At 42.8% G+C, this 17,894-nt stretch overlaps 1 protein-coding gene across 1 annotated transcript in view; it reads right to left on the reverse strand.

Moving 5' to 3' along the window:
- Positions 1 to 17,894, reverse strand: part of C3H6orf118 (chromosome 3 C6orf118 homolog) — a 53,945-nt gene that overhangs the window by 27,810 nt on the left and 8,241 nt on the right. Inside the window, exons 3-6 of the mRNA XM_065402250.1 lie at positions 14,622 to 14,681; positions 12,085 to 12,209; positions 9,919 to 9,977; positions 3,134 to 3,330 (exon numbers count right to left, since the gene is read on the reverse strand). Coding sequence (XP_065258322.1) covers positions 3,134 to 3,330; positions 9,919 to 9,977; positions 12,085 to 12,209; positions 14,622 to 14,681 — 441 coding nt within the window. The remainder of the gene's footprint in view (positions 1 to 3,133; positions 3,331 to 9,918; positions 9,978 to 12,084; positions 12,210 to 14,621; positions 14,682 to 17,894) is intronic.

Raw genomic sequence — 17,894 nt, forward strand, 5'->3', positions numbered from 1 at the left:
TAAGAGCAATAACACAGCTTTGTTAAACTGTAGCGCAACATTTCCAAAAAAGCAAATAATTTAACTGCCCTATTTTTAAAATTCCATATATGTGCACAGTACATGTTCCTGCCATCTTAGCATTATGAAATCACAGTGTTAGGAGAAATACGAAGATGGGCTAGTTCAATTAGCTTGCTCTTCTTAAATGATAGCATACTTGCCCGTTGTCTAAATATCCAGTGGGTGCAAGGTTTAGATTATAGCTTTATTATTATGAATAATAATTTGAAATCATATACACCTTACACATTCAGATCTAGATTAACTAACCAACCATTTGCTGGGGGAGCTAATGTCTCAGACTGTGTAGAGCAGTGGTTCTCAACCAGGGGTACACGTACTCCTGGGAATATGCAGAGGTCTTCCAGGGAGTACATCAACTCATCTAGACATTTGCCTAGCTTTACAACAGGCTACATAAAAAGCACTAACAAAGTCAGTACAAACTAAAATGGGGTAAAGACAATGACTTGTTTATACTGCTCTGCATACTGCACACTGAAATGCAAGTACAATATTTATATTCCAAAGGATTTATTTTATAATTATATGGTAAAAATGAGAAAGTCAGCAATTTTTCAGTCATAGTGTGCTGTGACACTTTTGTATTTTCATGTCTGATTTTGTAAGCAAATCGTTTTAAAGTCAGGGTACGCAACTTGGGGGTATGCCAGACAGATCAGACTCCTGAAAGAGGTACAGTAGTCTGGAAAGGTTGAAAGCCACTGGTATAGAGGGTCCATTCACTCCTAGAGTTCATATACTTGCTGAGAATGCCTGGAGTGGCTGCACATGAAGCATTCAGCTGGTCTGCCTCAGACAGCTGCTGCGTCTCTCAGGCTGAGAGCGCTGTGCAACATTGCCCTCTGCTGCCTGCTCTTCCTCATTCCAGCTCAGGTAAAGTTGGTCAAAAAATAAAACAAATAAAAATGACATGAACTAAGTTAAAATCACATAAGGAACTTCTGGATACTCATATCCCTTTTAATAGATATCTCTGGAGCAGAGAAAATAATTTATTCTCTTAAGGTGCTTCACATTTTGTCCAGAAATTAATTGTTTATTTAACTGTGAAGGCCATAACTCATGCATTGTTGATCAGTTTGCAAAAGAAACTTTTCAGAAAACATCTTGGGCTTATACCTTTTCTTTGCCAGTACAAATAAGGAAGACTGTGGTGGCTTATAGCTGTTATTCTCTGATCTAATATATTAACACTATATACATTCATCTGAGTCAAGACTTTCTCTCCAAACGAGTGTTTGTCATTTGTGGGTAGCAGGTATTTTTTAAAGTGAACTACAGTTTTCTGTCTTGTACACTTCGATAAGACAAGATTGAAAAAACTGGCAGGCAAGACAAAGAATTGGAATGTAGCCAGTCAGTTTAAAGACACCCAAGTGAAACCCAGCAAACACAATGATGGTCTGTGCCCTTGAGCTGGAAAAGACAAGAAGTGTGGCGTGTGCATGATTTTTGGTCTGTGTGTTTGTTTTCCTATTTTTTCCTGGATGCTACACAATCGCATGGCTGCTCTGTTTTACTACCAGTACAACTAACTGAATGGATCTGATGTCCTGAAGGAAGGCTAAATTCAGCCTCAGAGGATAAAAGGTTTGGAGAAACATTTGAATGTTAGATGTGTTTCAATCATGTCTACCCATCATTAACTGTGCCACATTTCACTTTCTGCATGAGCAGGGAATATTCAGCTTTTATTCAATTTCAGGAAGTTACTTCACTTAAGACACCTGGGATTCCTATTCACCTGATCAGGGACAGGGGCAGGGAAAGCATGGCTCTATTGAGAGCTTGTGGTATTGCTAGCGGCACAATTTCCAAAGGAAAGAAAATGCTGTTTTTAAATGTGTTAGGTGCCAGTCCTGCAGACACTTACACACATTGGACTTTTCATACTGTCAATGGTCCCAAGACTTCAATGGGACCACTCACAGAGCTAAAGTCAGGCCCTTAAGTCTCTGCGAGATCAGAGCCTTAGATTGTACACTCTGGAGCAGGGGCTGTCTCTGATGCCAGGCACAGTGAGGCACCAATCCTGACTGGGACCTCTGAATGCTACTGGAATACAAACAAATAGATGATAATTTTTGTAACAAATATTATTAACATATGTTTGTAGTTTTATTCCTCTGCTTGGCTTTATTAAATCATTAATTTATTAGATATTGACAGTATATTATAGGCCTTATATTTTCAGTCTGGAATTGTCCAGGCCTTCCTTTCTGTGCCTGAAATGTGGTGTTCACAGGTAAGTTCATTTAGACATCCAAGAAATTGATTTGCAGGCACATTCATATATTTAGATGTCTACAGGTAGGATTTTTAAAAAGTGCTCAGTGCTGGCCCAACCATGCTCCCTTTAAAGCCAATGAGAGTTTTACCATTGTCTTCAATAGGAGAAGACTTAGGCCAACAGAGTGCTTTTGAAAATCCCACCTGTTATGACCTTACCAGTGCACACAGTTATTGCCACCCGCCAAGTGCAGGAGCAAAAGGAGAGAACATCAATTAAAAAAAAACAAAAAAAATCAGACCCTGCACCTGAATCACTTATATATTTTAACATACACCTCTACCCCGATATAACGCGACCCGATATAACACGAATTCGAATATAACACGGTAAAGCAGTGCTCCGGGGGGGGGCGGGGCTGCGCACTCCGGTGGATCAAACCAAGTTCAATATAACGCGGTTTCACCCATAACGCGGTAAGATTTTTTTGGCTCCCGAGGACAGCGTTATATCGGGGTAGAGGTGTATGTACTTTAAAAAACATATGGCTCTAAAGCCTCAATCCTGCAATGTGGTGCATGCAGACAGACCCCTGTGTCTGCAGAGCTCCATTTACTTTAACGTGGGGGTCCACCCATATGCATCACATTGCAGGATCAGAGCCTAAACACCATGGTGTTTGGGGCCATATAAGTACAAGGAGTTGAGATGTATGTTCTCAGAGGAGAAAATACAGGCAACTGAGTCACTATCTGTCTCTTTCTAAAGAGCCCATCACCAAAGTAGCTAGGCACCAATAAACTTGATAGGAACTGTTTAGAAATAATTATGTCATGCCTCTATGTCTTTAACCGTCTTCTCTATAGTATTTGCCATCCCAGCATGAGTCATGGTTTCTCGAATCTCTTTCTCTATCGCTTGCATTTCCTCCCACTTAGCGAGAACTTGGCACCGCATAGATTCAATCTGTTCAGCAAGGGAGAGATGTTTCTTTTCAGGCAGTTTCATAGCATGGTCACCGGAGGTCTCTGGAACTATAAAAAGGCAGGCATGGTTAATAGCACAGTGTTGCCAGAGAGTTATTTGGCTATTTTGTGCTAAACTGTTGCAATCTCAGTTTGAGGACCCAGTGAAAATGGCAAAATGTCTACAGAGAGGCCAATGAGAAATAAGATCACATGCTCTTTTCTCAGAAATTGCCAGATGACAAATCAGCTTGCAGGCATGTATGGTACCTAGGAATTACATCTTGTCTGGCAGCGCAATGGGTATGATAGTGTCTGGTTCATTCCTAGTAGATAAGAATGTTGATTGGGTGTTTTAAAAAAAGAACGAAAAATCTCCGCAGTTAGTGAGTGAAGTATCACTGCTAAGTATTTGCTAAAATATTTAGAAATAACCCTTCATAAATTATACACTGTTTTGTTATGGTGATGCTCTAATGTTCTTTTCAAACCAAGGATCCTTCTCTATCCAGATGACCCTCCCCAACTGCACATGTACTTGCCATCCCCTGCAGCTACCTACGTTTCTAACTTAGGCTACATCTACACCACGCACCTTTTAGCGACACAGCTGTGCCGCTAGAGCCAGGCCGCTAAAAGGTGCACAGTGTAGCCGCTCTTTGTCGCAGGAGAGCTCGACAAAGCACCATTCACACCGGCGCTTTTCGTCAGTAACACTTTAGTCGTTCCGGGGGGAGGGGGTGATTTTTTCACACCCCTCCCTGAATGACAAAAGTTTTACCGACAAAAGTTCAGTGTACACAAAGCCTTCATTTCCTGTTCCAAGCAGTGAGCATCATCTTCTTCCACTCAGCCCCCGCCAGGAAACAGGCGGCATCACATTTCTGCCTTTGGTTTCAATAGTCCTGCCAGTGATCATACTTGGTATAATAAACAGCAGTCACAGCATACCGCCTGTCCATTGTAGGTAGGCCTCACAGCAGAGGTGAGTTTTAAGGAGGGGTTTGCTAAAAACAATGCAGTAATTTGTAATGTTTGTAAAGGTTTTGAAGGCACAAACTGCTAAAGATTATCATTGTGGTTAAGGTTCTACACTCAGGAGACCTGAATGCCATTCTTGCCTATGCCACAGACTTCCTGTGTGACCTTTGCCAAATATCTTAATCTCTCTGTGCTTCAGTTCTCCATCTATAAAATGGGAATAATAGTAGTATTTCCTTTTCTGTCTTGTCTATTTAGACTATAAGCGTACAGAAGAAGGACTGTCTCTTACTATGTGTTTGTATAGTGACTAGCACATTTGGGCCTCAATCTCATATTGGGTTTTTAAGCATAGTATTCAGCCCCTTCTGATTTTGTTCTTTGCAATTCCTTTTCATCTGAAGCTTTCCACATACAGGTGTCCAATACCTGGAAAATGTTGGAGAGGGGAGCTTGGGATTAATTGGACCAGTATTTCTGAGATGCAAGACTTTGAAAAAGGAAGTGTTTTCACATAGTTCATAAGTCTTTTAACTCGTTTCATGCACAGCCATCTCTGAGAAATGTCTTGGTCTAGAAACTTCAAATTCATTAGTTCTGTTGGAGATCTAGAGCCAGTGACCATTTCTGAGAGGGACAGTTGTAAAGCTTTGGAATTCAAAGCCTGTGCCAAGCTGTAGAATCAAACATAGCAAGGCAAATGCAGCCCTGGCTAAGTCCACTGAAGTGCATTGAGTTACATCAGCGAGGAATTTGGGCCAGCGCATTTCCCAAGTGATGAAAGAGCAGAAGTTGGTTTGATTATATGGCACTTTTCATATGCAACGTGCGTTCATAATAATGAGTAAGATACTGATAGTAGCACCTAAAATATGGCACTGATAACAGATCACATGCTGCCTTGGGTATGATGTTGTATTTAATTGAGAGGGAGAGTATGGGCCAAAACAGAGTTATATCCTCCCTTTCAGAAGCTGCCATGTAGTATTTAGCATATGTGTGGAGCAGCTATCAGAGACAGATAGAAAGCATCTCACCTTAACAACTCATGTGGCTATTTATTCTCTCTATTTACAGTGGAAGCTTACCGTTTTATATGGTCACATGCTATGTGAAGAAGCCATGTTTTGCATTTGCCATAAATACAGAAGTTTAACAAATGCATGACAAATAGATGCACTATGCAGTCAGTCTTGGCATACTGTATTCTACCCTGATGACATTTTACAGAACTTCAGAAATGGCCTAGTTCATCAGAAAATAGTCTCCTTTCTTTTTGCCCTTTCATGAGCTTCCAGATTTACATACTCTTTTTTTTTTATTGAATCAGCTGAAAACCCTGATCCAATGCTCATTGAAGGCAAATTCAAAACTGATCAAAGGAGATAATTATTCATGCAGCACAGAATTAGACTGTGGAACTCATTGCCACAGGATGTTGTTGAAGCTAAGAATTTAGCAAGTGTCAAAGAGGGATCAGACATTTATATAAATAACAAGATTGTCCAGAGTTATAATAGCTGATGCTTAAAAGAGTTTATGAAAGGACTACGAAAGCTCATGCTGCACAACTTAACCTGCCCTCTGACTATTAGAGATCAGGACAAGACCTTCATGGACTGTCAGATTATCTCACATCTGAGGCATCTCCTGCTGGCTATAACATACTTAACTAGCAACAGAGGGTCCTGTGGCACCTTTAAGACTAACAGAAGTATTGGGAGCATAAGTTTTCGTGGGTAAGAACCTCACTTCTTCAGATGCAAGTAATGGAAATCTTCAGAGGCAGGTATAAATCAGTATGGAGATAACGAGGTTAGTTCAATCAGGGAGGGTGAGGTGCTCTGCTAGCAGTTGAGGTGTGAACACCAAGGGAGGAGAAACTGCTTCTGTAGTTGGATAGCCATTCACAGTCTTCGTTTAATCCTGATCTGATGGTGTCAAATTTGCAAATGAACTGGAGCTCAGCAGTTTCTCTTTGGAGTCTGGTCCTGAAGTTTTTTTGCTGTAAGATGGCTACCTTTACATCTGCTATTGTGTGGCCAGGGAGGTTGAAGTGTTCTCCTACAGGTTTTTGTATATTGCCATTCCTGATATCTGACTTATGTCCATTTATCCTCTTGCGTAGTGACTGTCCGGTTTGGCCAATGTACATAGCAGAGGGGCATTGCTGGCACATGATGGCATATATAACATTGGTTATCTACATACATATATAACATATATACATATATAACATTGCTATCTACATACTGCACAGACCACAGTGAGAGATTATGCCATACACTATCAAAGAAACTGAGGAACCACCTGATCAGCATCCTATACAGCAAACAGAAAAACATCAAGAAAGAGCTCTCCAACCTGGAGACTTTCATAAATAACCAACCCTCCACACAAATGGACTTTACTAAAATAAGACAGGAGATCTACATTACACACTTCATCTCTCTACAAAGGAAAAAGGACCGTAAGCTGTCTAAAATCCTACCTGCCACATGGGGCCACAACAGGGGTACCCCTAACTCACCCAGCAATATTGTCAATTTATCCAGCTACAAACTCAACCCAGCAGAAGAGTCTGTCCTATCTCGGGGACTCTCTTTTTGCCCCAGCACCCCCACGAACATGATACAGTTCTGCGGTGATCTGGAAGCCTACTTTCGCCGCCTCCGACTCAAAGAATACTTTCAAGATAACACTGAACAGCGCACTCCCACTAACAACACAGGAAGAAGAACTCCACATGGACTCCTCCTGAGGGTCGAAATGACAGTCTGGACCTATACATAGAATGCTTCCGCCGACGTGCACAGGCAGAAATTGTGGAAAAACAACATCGCTTGCCTCATAACCTAAGTCGTGCAGAACGCAATGCCATCCACAGCCTCAGAAACCACCCTGACATAATCATCAAAGAGGCTGATAAAGGAGGTGGTGGTGTCATCATGAACAGGTCTGACTACCAGAAGGAGGCTGCCAGACAACTCTCCAATACCAAATTCTACAGGCCACTTTCCTCAGATCCCACTGAGGAATACACTAAGAAACTGCACCATCTACTCAGGACACTCCCTACACTAACACAGGAACAAATCAACATACCGACCGGGGTTATTCTATCTACTACCCAAGATCCACAAACCTGGAAATCCTGGACGCCCCATCATCTCGGGCATTGGCACTCTCACTGAAGGACTGTCTGGATATGTGGACTCCCTACTCAGACCCTACGCCACCAGCACTCCCAGCTATCTCCGTGACACCACAGATTTCCTGAGAAAACTACAATGCATTGGTGACCTCCCAGAAAACACCATCCTAGCCACCATGGATGTAGAGGCTCTCTACACAAACATCCCGCACACAGATGGAATACAAGCTGTCAGGAACAGTATCCCTGATGATGACACAGCACAACTTATTGCTGAGCTCTGTGACTTTATCCTTGTCGGAGAAAAACAGAGTTCTCACTATTTGTTTGGGTACAGCAAGTCAGATGCTTTATTAACTCTCACAATTGTGCAGAGGGAGAGAGCTAAGCAGGTCTCTCTACAGGTAAACAATTACAGCAAACCTTTATACCTTTCATTACAGACAATAACAAGCAACAGTTGCATTTTGTTTATACATAGGCCATCTTGATATCTTATTTTTCTCACTTGTTTTGACTCTAGCCTACATACAATATTTTCTACACATTATCTACACAAGGTCGCAACAACTTCTCACACAGTTCTTTTCCATTTGCCTCACACAATCCTCGCTTCTACAAATCTCGCGTTATTAGGGTTACAGTTAGCCTGACTCTTGCTAACAAACTGTCATGCATTGCAGTTCCTTCCTGTCAGTTCTTTCTCTGCTTCCACATCCTCACGCACAATTATTTCAAATTTGGTGACAATATATACCTCCAGACCAGTGGCACCGCTATGGGCACCCGCATGGCCCCACAATATGCCAACATTTTTATGGCTGACCTGGAACAACGCTTCCTCAGCTCTCGTCCACTCACGCCCCTTCTCTACCTACGCTACATTGATGACATCTTCATCATCTGGACCCATGGGAAGGAGACCCTGGAAGAATTCCACCATGATTTCAACAGCTTCCACCCCACCATCAACCTCAGCCTGGACCAATCTACACGGGAGGTCCACTTCCTAGACACCACAGTACAAATAAGCAATGGCCACGTTAACACCACCCTATACCGAAAACCCACCGACCGCTATGCCTACCTTCATGCCTCCAGCTTCCACCCCGGACACACCACACGATCCATCGTCTACAGCCAAGCACTGTGGTACAACCGCATCTGCTCCAACCCCTCAGACAGAGACCAACACCTACAAGATCTTCACCAAGCATTCTCAAAACTACGATACCCACACAAGGAAATAAAGAAACAAATCAACAGAGCCAGACATGTACCCAGAAGCCTCCTACTACAAGACAGGCCCAAAAAAGAAACCAACAGAACTCCACTGGCCATCACCTACAGTCCTCAGCTTAAACCTCTCCAACGCATCATCAGTGATCTACAACCCATCCTGGACAATGATCCCTCACTTTCACAGACCTTGGGAGGCAGGCCAGTCCTCGCCCACAGACAACCCACCAACCTTAAGCATATTCTCACCAGCAACCACGCACCGCACCATAACAACTCTAACTCAGGAACCAACCCATGCAACAAACCTCGATGCCAACTTTGCCCACATACCTACACCAGCAACACCATCACAGGACCTAACCAGATCAGCTACAACATCACCGGCTCATTCACCTGCACGTCCACCAATGTTATATATGCCATCATGTGCCAGCAATGCCCCTCTGCTATGTACATTGGCCAAACTGGACAATCACTACGCAAGAGGATAAATGGACACAAGTCAGATATCAGGAATGGCAATATACAAAAACCTGTAGGAGAACACTTCAACCTCCCTGGCCACACAATAGCAGATGTAAAGGTAGCCATCTTACAGCAAAAAAACTTCAGGACCAGACTCCAAAGAGAAACTGCTGAGCTCCAGTTCATTTGCAAATTTGACACCATCAGATCAGGATTAAACAAAGACTGTGAATGGCTACCCAACTACAGAAGCAGTTTCTCCTCCCTTGGTGTTCACACCTCAACTGCTAGCAGAGCACCTCACCCTCCCTGATTGAACTAACCTTGTTATCTCCATACTGATTTATACCTGCCTCTGGAGATTTCCATTACTTGCATCTGAAGAAGTGAGGTTCTTACCCACGAAAGCTTATGCTCCCAATACTTCTGTTAGTCTTAAAGGTGCCACAGGACCCTCTGTTGCTTTTTACAGATTCAGACTAACACGGCTACCCCTCTGATACTTAAGTAGATGGACCACATGTTTTATCTGGTATGGCACATGCCCTGTGTTCTTTAATAAATGCAAATTCTCCTGTTGATTTCAGTGGGCTTTAGATCAGGCCCAGAATGAAAGGCAAGAAAAATGTTATGTCGCCTTATCCCACAAGATGCTCAGCACCACTGAGAGAGAGATTTCTTTGCTTTTCGTTAGAAGCTCTTTAGTTGTAGTGTGTTTCAGTACCCTGATTCACAATATGTGGGTGTTGGGGTGTGTGTGTGTTTGTTTCTTGCAAGACACCCCTTCTGTAAATCCACACTGTCTTGCTACTTACCAGTTTTACTCTCAGGAGACTGGCTCACCCACAACTGAATTTCTAATTCATTTCTGAGTCTAGAGTGGAACAAGAGAGAACACTGTGTTAATGTGATCACAGCCATGTTTTGAGTATCACTCTGCGGATTAAATTTTGGAGATGTCCTATCTCCTAGAACTGGAAGGGACCTTGAAAGGTCATCGAGTCCAGCCCCCTGCCTTCCCTAGCAGGACCAAGTGCTGATTTTGCCCCAGATCCCTAAGTGGTCCCCTCAAGGATTGAACTCACAACTCTGGGTTTAGCAGGCCAATGCTCAAACCACTTGAGCCAAGGCAATTCAGGTAATCCTGCAGCTCTTATGCATGTGAGGATTCCCACTGACATTCATAGGCCAAATTCTGAACTCAGGTATACTTGTGTAAATGCAGAGTAATGGTAAATTCAGTGAAGTGACTGGAGTTACTCTGGATTTGAGTGATATAAATCAGAGAAGAATTTGGGTCCATGATTCCTGCTCTGAGAAATTTGCAGACTCGAGGCATCCTCACACTGAGCCCTTGTTTCATGAAGGAAATAGCATTAAAATGGCAACAGAGAGAAAACAGCTTGTTTGCTAAATGGAACTACTGAAACTACTACACATTATTTAAACATGTGGTAGGATACACACATAGCCCAGAAACACATGTGGAGTGCTGTCCATGTAATCCATTGCAGACCCATGTGATGATCAGCTGATCACGTACTTGGCCCTCCTCACCTGCTCTCTGCTGATTAATCCATCTCCCCTGGACTTGTTTTAAAATTGCAAGCAGCTTCAAACAAAAGCCATTTAAAAAAGATATCAACCAAGAAACATTTCCTTCTTCTCCCCCTCCTCCACCAACAATTACATGAGCCCAAGCAAAATTCAGACCTACACCAGTAACACCTTTGGTCTACTTAAAAATGGTACAGCTTTAAATTCAGATTACTAGTGGCAGAAATGAAGATACTATTGGGACAGGGAAATCCTCCGTTTCTCTTGTAACACAGACTCTCTTCTAGTCCTGGAAAATTTTGTGATAATGGACTTCTACCCCTAACATTTTCACAGATTTGAAGAGCTATTTTAGGTCATATTTGGAGGTTTGTATTATTCCCTCTGAGCCCAACACACTTGGATTCATGATAACTAAGGCAGCTGGGTTTGCTACTGGAAGAATACAGAAAATAGTAAAAATAGCATTTTTCTTAAAATCTAAACATTTGTAAGATATGGTGCATATACAGAATGCATGAAGTTGTGAGATGTTATAAAGGTTTTACAACACACTCCAAACACAACACACAAAACCATTCTCTGAAGTGTCCCTAGCCTCTGTTTGCCAGAAGCTGGGAATGGGTGACAGGGGATGGATCAGTTGATGATTACTTGTTCTGTTCATTCCCTCTGAAGCACCTGGCACTGGCCACTGTCAGAAGACAGGATGCTGGGCTAGATGGACCATTGGTCTGAACTGGTATGACCGTTCTTATAAGTCATCCCAAACTCATATCAATAAAACCCTTCTCCCATACCACTCTGTCACACAATCTGTCCCTGTACACACCTACACACATGTATAATTGTTTGGCCATTGTTAATTAGCTACTTGTTTTTGCTGCAGTTTCCTTTGGTGTAAACAAGGCTCTGTCACACTTCAATATCTTAATGATCATAGAATCATTCAAAATAAGTTTGGAAAGCACATTGTTAATGCTGTTACGTACACAATTTTGATCAAATAAAAATAACTACGAAACAAAATAAACAGACCTATTCGGTCATCTAATCTAGGTAGCTCATGCAAATGAGAATAAGGAAAAAAGATGAAAGGGGGCAAAAGTCAACTAGGTTAGATTGTGACTCGCTAGTCCTTGACTTTGATGGAAGGGGTGTTGGAGGCAGGAGCATGTGATTGAATGAGTGTACATGTAATAACATTGTAAGAGTGTATTTTGAAACAAAAAATGGTTTGTCTCCAATTCATGTGAATGGGTCACCAGCAAGATTTCAACAGTCCAGTATGGACTCAACAACTTGAGCTAGGAATAACTCCATTTATTTTGCAGTAGTAACAGACTCTCATCCTCTAGGAGTACTAGGCACTAGAGTGGGATAACACATTTGGTTTGCATGTCCCTTACACTTACGGCACTTACTCTTCATTTCTCTCCAAGACACTTTTGGCTTTTTTCACAAGGGTCTGTACTTCTCGCCTGGTCTCTTCTATTTCTTGCGCCTTCACAGGTCTTTTCCCCATACCTTTCACCTGAGCCATCAGTGTCTGTGAGATTAAACAAACAGGAGTGAAGTACGAGGACATGCACGTTTATAACGGGCATACGGAAGAAACATGCAAGAACTTGTACAATTTTTCTTCACTGAATATGCAGGACCTAGCACTTTTTTTTTTTTAGGTGAAAAATCAATTCTGAGGGAAGCTTCTGAACGAGGATAAGTGCTAACGCTAACACTTCCACTGATGAACCAGAAAAACTACCATATGTTTTACAACCATCTCTATAAATAGACAATTCATTCTAATTCCACAGAGATTTTGGAAAGGTGGAGTAAAGGTGGTTACCAACAGAAAGAGGACTGACAATGCTGTGTCTCCCCCAGCCTATTATCTCTCCATTCCTACCCATCTGAAGGCTTTGCTGCTTGTGGGATACACAGTAGAGAAGCAACGAAAGGGATTAATGGGCTAGTTGTGCTAAAGGAAGCACACTTCCACTGCTGTCGGCTGTGCCAGGTGCATCATTGCCTTCCTCCGTGATTTCAACAGATCATCATAGTAACACAGCAGCACCAGGGCCCCAGCACAGAGTGCCATTAAGGAAGGGAGGTGGTACCTAGGGTGAAATCCTCACCCCATTGAAGCAAATGGTAAACTCCCATAGGATTTTACTCCCACAGGATTTTCACCTTGAGCCTATAACAAAAGCCTGTACTTGTGGTTGGCAGGAGACCATTGACCTAAATGATTACTTTTATATTTCACAGTAAAAGCAAAATGAAAGTATAAAATGTTACACAGTATCCTTGTGTTACGAGCTTCATGACAGCAATATATAACACAGCAGAAAACACTGTCAATCAGAGAGAATAAAACAATTGCCAGAGAGAATAAGGTGTGTCACCACAGCGACTGGGAGCGTGCTTCCCAGTGCGGGTTGACGAATGTGCCCTAGCTCTCCTTCAGCAAGAGTGTTTAAAATAGCAGTGTGGCCACCACAGCATGCGTGGCGGTTCGGGCTAGCCCCCCTGAGAACAAACGCGCCAGATTACCTGCCTCCCTGGCTCTGTAGTCACACAACTATTTTTAGTGGGCTAGCTCAAGTGGAGCTAGTATGCGTCTGTCTACCCACTCTGGGAAGCATGTTCCCAGCTACTATGGATCCATACCCTTAAAGAGCCAGTTTCTGCTACCTGATTCAAAGCTACCCAGTCCCTGGCCCAAATGACTACATGCTGGTGGAGAATCAGGTGAATCATGACACTCCCCCTCCCTGTCCTGCCTGCACTGCACCCCAGAACACTGCTGACATGTCTTTTTCTTCCCTTTATGCTAAGGAGAAGGAAGGGGAGGGGGACAGGCAGCTGATGTAGAAGGCGCAGAGAGCTAACTTTACCAGTTTCATTCCAGTGGTGAGTTCCCCTGCACAGGAAGAATTCTCCTCCTGCTTTAAGGGAACAATACACCACAAAATTGCCTTAGACGGGAGTTTCTGGCTTGAAATGTTTACACAGCTCTGTGTAATTTTCAGTACAAATACCAAAGTTTAAATTCAGATTTTGTGCTCCCCACAAAACCACTGTGCAGAACATTTCTCAGAGGCACCCTCCCCACTCTCTTAGCTTTAAACATCTGGCTGTGTGAACATATTTTTATGTAACGTGTCTACACATAGCTGGACATTGCAGTTTGGCACTTATTCAGAATACATTCTTTTCCATTTGTGTGGGTGGTATTTTATGACGCAGATATAAGTCCACTAGGAATTGGAGTGAAACCGCTAGCTCACTCGACAGAGACCAACAAAACAGATGTCAGTGGTAGTGACTAAAAATCACTATCATTCTGTGCTTGCTTCAACCAGTGACTTAGAGATGAATAACACTGAATTTAAATTACGAATCCCCGAGCCATTCAGTCTACTCAAATTCCCCCTTCGGACCACAGAAGAAAATGGAACATATCTTAATACAGAATGAACAGTGTGCAGATGCAGTATTCATCAATGAAGTCAAAGCCCCCAACCATACATATGCTGCACAGCCAGAGTTCATGGTTAGGTGAACTGCTTCTACACATTCAATTCATGCTGTTTCTACCAACTTTTTATGCCTGAAATCTGCTTCCACCTTAACCTTTTGCTGTTGGTGCTCCTGCAGAAGTCCTCATGAGCAATGAAATAATGGGCAGACTTTGGATCTTTGTATCAAAGATAAGTGCACATCACTTTCAGTGGTCCTAAATGTGTCTAAAGCACAGGACAAAATAATCAAGGGCTGTTCAGTTTCATGTAACTTGTGTCTGTGTGCGCTCACGTGTGCATGTGTCTGTTTGCATGTGTCTGAAGGAAGTTTTAACTTATGCATTTGGCTCCGTCTGCTGTTTTCTAAGCTTTGAATGCAAGTAACGTTGACCTTGTGACCTCATTCTGCACTGCCACTGGCAAATGCCTATTACCTTGTATTGTGTTGTAGGCAGAGAATCCAGAAGTATCACCATGTAGAGCTCATATTCATTCTAAACAAACAAAGAGGAACGAGGAACATTACAGAACAATTATCAACAGTGTTCAGAGATTATACAGACTGGATTCACTTCATGTACTGTATGTGCTCTACAAGAACCTTTTCTGATAGGGCTAGGAATGAGTGTGGTCTTGATCTCACTGAAGTCATTTGAAAGAGTTGGATCATGTCATTTGTTAGTAAATATGCCGTTTTGTAGTGCATTCTTTCCACCCCCTCGAGCTTCCTTTAATGTCGACTGTCTTTGTTCTCCAACCCTCTTCCAACCCGCCGCTCCTTCTCTTCTCGCTGCCATTCATCCTAGATAGTACTCTATTTCCTGCCTTTTGCCATTACCCACTGCCAACTATTGGAAGGCATTGGGGTGTGTTCACTTTCTTAACAAGTGTGAAATATTGCCATTTCTCTCCCTCTCAAATATCAGACAGTATGTCAACCTGGCACTGTCTAATGCCAATGGCATAACTCGACTATGTACAGAACAGAAAGCGTGAAACTCAATTTCGTCACCGAATTTTTAGGTTCTGTTCCATATTAGAGTCACTATCACCAGGGTACAGCTGGAGGGACAAATAGATTTGATGTCCAGAGAGTTTTAAATGTTACCTTTCAACATGACGACAGTTCAAAAACAGAGGGGGTATAACAAACACTGACTAATGCAGCTAGATGATAATACAGTAATCAGCATTTTTCATATGTACATCTCTAAGGCCTGGTCTACATTGGGGGGGGGGGGAATCGATCAAAGTTACGCAACTTCAGCTACGTGAATAACGTAGCTGAAGTCGACGTACTTAGACCTACTCACCACAGTGTTTTCACTGCGGTGAGTCGACTGCTGCCACTCCCCCGTCAACTCTGCCTGCGCCTCTCGTGGCGGTGCAGTACAGGAGTCGACAGGAGAGCGCTTGGGGGTCGATTTAGACTAGACGCGATAAATCGATCCCCGCTGGATTGATCACTGCCCGCCGATCCGGCGGGTAGTGTAGACATACCTTTAGAGCTTTACACAGGAAAGTATTATCATCCCCATTTTACAGAGAGGGAAATTAAGGCACTGAAAGGTTAACCCCAAACGACAAAAGTTTTGCCGACGAAAAGTGCCAGTGTGAACAGCACTTTGTCGGCAGAGCACTCTCCTGCCAACAAAGCTACTGCCGCTTATTGGGGGTGGAAGTGTTTTGTTGGCAGGAGCGCACTGTCCTGCCGACAAAGAGTGACTACACCGCACGCCTTTTAGCAGCACAGCTGTAGCTGCACAGACATGTGACTAAAAGGTGCATAGTGTAGACAAAGCCTTAGAAACTGGAGAACAGCAGCCTAAATGAAGCTGAAAGGCAAATATTGAAAATATAAGGAAAGCTACAGTCTGTGGCATTAATAAAGTCACAGTTAAAGACCTTGTGAAACTCAGGATTTAGTACCCTTTCATGGCATGTGCTCTATGCCTATTAAGATTTTGTCAAATTATGTTAAGAGACCTAGTTAATTGCTATAAACCTTCGAGTGTAATCTTTGATTTATGTATTTCCAATTCGCAGCTTAAAAATGAGGGATGAAAACAAACTGAATTTTTTAGGGCTTGAACCTGCAGGGTGGTTCTAGATAATTTAATTTAGTGGAGGACTATGAATGGCACATTAAGTGATAAAATTAAAAACTTTATTTAATATAAATTAGTTAAGAAAACAGGCATTATAATATAACCATACGCTGCATTTATACTTACATTTTAAGGTGAAATGAGGCATTTTTAGAGATGATTAGTCCCTAAATGAAGAAAATGGGTATAATCCTTTTTCTATTGGTTCCCTGATGGTGGATGGGCATGCCTAAGCTAAAAGTAGCGGGCTACCCTTTTTATAATAAATTATAACACCTCTTAAATAATTAAAATTAAATTTACCTTTTACCATTCCTATATTTCCGCTACCATGATTAAATATATTTTGACTTTTTCATTGGCTATTTAACATTAAATATTATTTTAATTAGCATTTGTGTAAATACCATACCGCTAACTATTAATATAGATAATATTTTCCAAAACATTAACAATTTATTTAAAACACTTGTAAAAACCAGTTAAGATCAAACCATGTTTACAATGACCGCACTGCAGCTTAAGTTGGGGGGTACGGTGACCGTTTTGGCTGGGACAATACCTTTTTTAAGCCCTGTCCTGACTTTTTTGGCAAAAGTGGGCATTTGTCCCATTTGCTCTTGGCGACTTGATCAGTTGCCCGCTTTTGTCAAAAAAGCGCAGTGCAGAGGAATGTGCTGGGTGGGGGGGCAGCAATGGTAGCCCGTGGGGGGGGAGGGGCAGGGCTCGGGTGAGTGACTCATGCCAGCCCTGTGGGGGAGGGGGTGACTCAGGCTAGCCCCACACGGTGTCCCATTTTCCCTTTGGGAAATATAGTCACCCTAGCATGGGGAGGGCATTGTCTGGCTTGCCGGGGGAGGGGTAATAGTGCTTTACAGGCAGGAAATGAGATAGGGGCTCAGAAGCTGCTGCAAAAGTGGGTGGGGGAAAGGTTTGGGAATTGCGTGATGTATACTGGCAGGGGCAAGAAGTGATGATAAATTTCTGAAGGTCAATGACTGATCACGGAGGCTGGGGTGAATCCATGAGTCTGAGGTCTACCCCATGGAGGCTTTGAGGGTATACATGGTGATACGACTGGAGAGGGGTGGGCCTCTCTTTATGCATGGTGACAGGAGTCCCCTCGCAATGTACCAGTTCGTTACAGTGTTGAGACAGGGACTGACAAGGCTGGTACTGCCAACCCAGGAATTTGATTCCCACTCATTCAGGATTGGGGTGTCACCAGCAGCAGCACTGCTGGGCATGGGGGCAGAAGCAATTCAAGCAATTGGTCATTGGCATTCAGAAGCCGACAGAACGTATGTGAGATCCCAGGTGGTGAGTCAGTGTTAATTTATTGTATTTTCATTCCAGACGTTGGATGACCAGACATGCAGATAGTGGTGTGGATCTGCAGGCACAGTATTGGGGTTTTTTTGAGCGCATAGGTAGGCATCCAAGTTGCCTGAGGGTTTGCAGCTAGGATTCAGTGATGAAGCAATCCTGAGCTGGCACAGAAAGAGGGGCATGTTATGGAACCAGCTGATGCCACAGCTGTATGCTGTAAGGGCTTATCAGCGGTCACCAGATATAATTGTGGTGCACCTGGGGGAAAAC

Source organism: Emys orbicularis, chromosome 3, assembly GCF_028017835.1.
Source record: "Emys orbicularis isolate rEmyOrb1 chromosome 3, rEmyOrb1.hap1, whole genome shotgun sequence".
NCBI classification, from domain to species: Eukaryota; Metazoa; Chordata; order Testudines; family Emydidae; genus Emys; species Emys orbicularis.